Raw genomic sequence first — 4,777 nt, 5'->3', positions numbered from 1 at the left:
TGCTGCAATGTATTTATGAATATCAAAATAAAGGTTTTTTGTATGTGTGCGGTGATTTTAACAGCCGCTGTGGAGATACTGATGATTTTATTGCTGGAATTGATAATATTGAACCAAGAAATGTTGTTGATTTTAATACAAATTCATACGGGAACCACCTAATACAGTTTCTCATTGATAGTAACATGTGCATTCTGAATGGACGTAATTATTTTGTAAATGATTTACATCTGTTTCTGTAAAAAGATGCTCCGTAGTTGATTATTGTCTTGTAAGCCATGAGAGCCTTAAGCATTTTACTGATTTTAATGTTATTAGAACTTCAGATCTTATTAATAGATTAGATGTAAGAAATTTTTACCTAGAAATATACCAGATCATTCTGTGTTAAATTGGAACATGAATATTGATATCGGATTGCAGTCTTCTCCCAGTTCGGTTGATCAGGAAACTTATGCTCCAGGATTTGATAAGTTTGATTTAAAAAGCATCCCTGACTGCTTTTTGTCCAGCAATAATGTTATGGGAAAAATCAATTTGGTTATTGAAAAACTTGAGCAGGGATTAAGATTGCAATCTGACCTTGATATTGCGTATGATGAATGGTGCAAAATTGTCAAATCTGAAATGTATGAGAAACTAAGTCATAAGACTGTTTATCCAAATGACTCTGTAAAGCTGTCCAATAGAAAACGAAAACCTTGGTGGAACCAAGAATTAACTAATATTTGGAAAAGTTTACATGCAGCAGAACATAGGTGGTTAAGATGTAATGATAGAGCTATTAAATCTACTCTGAAGCAGGAATACTCTGTTTTACGTAAAATTTTTGATAGAAAGGTACAGCATTATAAGAGAGCTCATGTCTGTAAAGTGCAGAATGATATTTTATCAGACTTGCAGAATAATGATAACCAGGTTTGGAAAACTATTGGTAAAAATGGTATTGGTTCAAATCGTAATAAATGTATTCCTATGCAGATAGTACTTAATGATGGTAGTGTATCCAATGATGTTAAGTGTATTTTGAACAAATGGAAAACTGATTTCAGTTCAATTCTTAATGAAAACAGTGTTATAAATTTGAACTCTGTTGATGCTACAAGTTTTAACACCTACTCAAGTAATAATGATTTAGATGCTAATATAAGCATTTTTGAAGTTATCAGAGCTGTAGAAAAAGCAAAGTTAGGTAAGGCATGTGGAATTGACTGTATTCCAACTGAAGTTTTAAAAAATGATACTTCTTTGTTTGTTTTACATAGTATTTTTAACGTTTGTTTTGAGACTGGACAGGTACCATTAATATGGTCCAAGAATATTATAAATCCCATTCCTAAATCTGGTTCTAAAGATCCAAAAGATCCTATGTCTTACCGTGGTATAGCTTTAGCTCCTACTATGTACAAGATGTATAGTAACATTTTAAATGAACGTATTGTAAAGTGGACAGAAAGTAATGATTTAATTGTTGAAGAGCAAAACGGTTTCCGGAAAAAAACGTAGTACTGTTGACCATATTTCAAGTCTTACAAATATAATTGAAACAAGAAAGAAAAACAAACAGTCGACATTCTGCGCATTTATTGACTTTAGAAAAGCATTCGATTCAGTCAACAGGTCAATTTTATGGCGCAAACTTAATGAATGCGGAATGTCAATGAGATGCTCTCAGCAGTTAGGTCTCTTTATAAGGATATGTCAGCATGTGTTAGAGTAAATGGCATGTGTACCGATTGGTTTAATGTAAACACTGGTGTAAGACAAGGGTGCTCTCTGTCTACTATACTTTTCAATATTTTTATCAATGACTTAGCTATTATGTTGAAAAATATTATCAAAGGCATAGCTATTGATGGCGAAAATATTTGTATATTGATATATGCCGATGACATTGTATTGATTGCTAAAAATGAAAATGATTTACAAGATTTATTATCAATGTTAAACAAATGGTGTGAAGGAAACGGAATGGGTATCAATGTTAGTAAAAGTAAAGTTGTACACTTTAGACCAAATTCAATTCCTAAGTCATGTTTTGTTTTTAACTGTGGAAACTGTAAAATTGAATATGCTTCTAGATATATGTACCTTGGTTTAGCTTTAACCGAGCACCTAGATTACAACATAACAGCTAAAATAGTTGCTCAATGTGCTGGACGTGCCCTCGGGCTCCTCATTGCTAAGTACAAATCGTTTGGTGGACTACCTTATGATGTTTATACAAAGTTGTACTATTCTTGTGTGGTACCAGTCATCACGTATGCTTCAGCAGTATGGGGTACTAAATCTTTTTCTTGTGTCAATGCCGTTCATCACAGAGCAATGAGGTTCTTTCTTGGTACTGGTAAATACACACCTATTGTTGCAGTCCAAGGTGACATGGGTTGGAAACCAATTATTATTGACCAGTGAAAATCTGTATGTAACCATTGGCATAGATGTTTATTATATAATGGTTGTAGGATTAATAAGAAAAAATTTAATTGGTCAGTTAATAAAGGTAATAATAGATGTAAAAATTGGCCATTCATTGTAAGAGATAAATTGTGTTCAATAGATTTAGATATGTATACTATGCTTCCTTTTGATAAAAATAAGATGTTGAATGATGTATGTACTGCATTGATGAATAGTCATATTGTTCAATGGCAAACTGATTTGAATAGATATACAGGTGTAAATGGCACTAACCACAATAAGCTAAGGACATACAGATTGTTTAAGAGTAGCTATGATACTGAGCTATATTGTAAACTGCAATTACCATATTGTCATAGGTCTGCGCTATCCAAATTCAGGTGTGGTGTTGCGCCGCTAAGAATTGAAACTGGGCGTTATACTAACATGCCAGTAGCTGAAAGAGTTTGTCCATTCTGTGAAGAGTTTATTGAGACAGAAATGCATGTTTTATTACAGTGCCCGTTATATAATCAAATACGTGATGTCATTTATGAAAAAGCACAATCTGTAGACAATAGTTTTTATGATATGTCTGATAATGATAAATTTGTATTCATGTTCTCTCACCCAGACATGGTTAGAATCCTCGCAAAATCCTGCTGTGATATATTAAAAATTAGAAATAATATCTTATATAGTAAAAATTTTAAACTGTAAGTAGTAATATATAGTAATTGCAACAATTTTATTACATGACATACAATTTAAAATGTACAGATGAAATATTTCCAGTGTTTGACGTTTTAATGTTAGCTAGCATGTTATTTAGTGTCACTCAAGAGTACTATGTTACCATTTGGCTATCATTTATACAAACATGATTTTAATATTTTAGGCTGTCTGACACTGGTAATGTTTAATCTTAATATTGGTTTTACCATGTATGATAGTAATAATATTTAGTAATTGCAACAATTTTATTATATGACATACAATTTAAAATGTACAGATGAAATATTTCCAGTGTTTGACGTTTTAATGTTAGCTAGCATGTTATTTAGTGTCACTCAAAAGTACTATGTCACCATTTGGCTATCATTTATACAAACATGATTTTAATATTTTAAGCGACTCTAACACTGGTAATGTTTAATCTTAATATTGGTTTTACCATGTATGATATAGTGTTTTAGATGTTTAGTCTCTTATAATTCTTATAGAATGGCTATATACATGTATTTTATATTATATTGTATATAGATGAGACTGGAATAAATAAATAAATAATATCATAAAAAATATTTATTGCTACATTTTATAAGAAAAGCTTTAACCAAATGAAATAAAAATAAACTCGGGCAATGATTTTACCTCTTTTAATTCAAGAAAAGCTGATAAAAAGAAGTTCAATATATTTGCATCTTTCTTTCTTACGAAGAATTCGTTATCTAGGTGTGGTTATTAAAGAGTTTATTTACAAGTACCTTATGTAATCAATATTTTATAAAATTAATAAACAAATGAATTTTAATGTATCCATAAACATTTGGTCTATTCTCGGAAAGGTTGTAACCGAAAACGTCTCTGTTCTTTTACGCACAGGGAAAATGTACGTAAACATAAAAATATTGCTGTTTTAAGAAGGGTTTTAAGTTAAAGTTTTTACCGTTTAGAATCGATTTCGTTCATGCGTCATGCACGTTTAAGACAACCTTCCTCTATATTTCTTTCATAAAAGCCTTTTTGAAGTAATTCTTTTTTTTAGATTAAAACAATAATTTAAGCAGACGATATGCGCCTTAATAACATCTTGAATAAAGAGCTAAATGTGTATGCAGTTCTTTTTCTTTTTTATTTTAGCAAATTATACGACTTAAAAATAAAAAAACCCAAAACAACAGTATACCTTAAAACGCCCAAAACGACAACATTGAAATTGTTGCAGGCTCGGATTTTGTCTGTTTATGAATGGTAACGGAAAATGCAAGCTAATGCCAACGTCATCTCATATATAATGAAATCATACCTCCAACCAAGCTCTGCTCACTAAATATGGATTTGAACACAGCAATTTCTAAGAATTATTTTTATAATTATGTGGAGCTGACTTGTATCTTATTACCAATCCAGGAAGTAAAAACACGTGACAAGTACTGTCCCTGAGTAAGGCACTTTTATAGACACATCATCCTGTTCTAGACAATACAAACTGCTTGAGGCCTTACAGACAAACATACTTCAAATAAAGTAAGTTATCACTAAAAATGCTGCTTTTATCTATGCATAAGGGATATTTTGCAGAGACATCGTGAGCTATTGTCAATATTTTCTGCTGATATATTATAAATATTGGAAATATTTTTTTTTTTCATTT

At 30.9% G+C, this 4,777-nt stretch overlaps 1 protein-coding gene across 1 annotated transcript; it reads left to right on the top strand.

Moving 5' to 3' along the window:
* Positions 1-1,821: 1,821 nt before the first annotated feature.
* LOC132750580 (uncharacterized) lies at positions 1,822-2,415 on the top strand. Its single transcript, XM_060740587.1, has one exon. It carries the CDS (start codon positions 1,822-1,824, stop codon positions 2,413-2,415), a length of 594 nt encoding a protein of 197 aa, XP_060596570.1.
* Positions 2,416-4,777: the final 2,362 nt, after the last annotated feature.

The sequence above is a fragment of the Ruditapes philippinarum genome, unplaced genomic scaffold (genome assembly GCF_026571515.1).
Source record: "Ruditapes philippinarum isolate M1 unplaced genomic scaffold, ASM2657151v2 ctg7375_1_1_1_1, whole genome shotgun sequence".
Lineage (NCBI taxonomy): Eukaryota > Metazoa > Mollusca > Bivalvia > Venerida > Veneridae > Ruditapes > Ruditapes philippinarum.
This window is presented reverse-complemented; position numbering and strand designations above follow the sequence as displayed.

Coding starts and splice junctions, on each gene's coding strand:
- LOC132750580 (XM_060740587.1), top strand. CDS start 1,822: ATGTTGAAAAATATTATCAAAGGCATAGCTATTGATGGCGAAAATATT.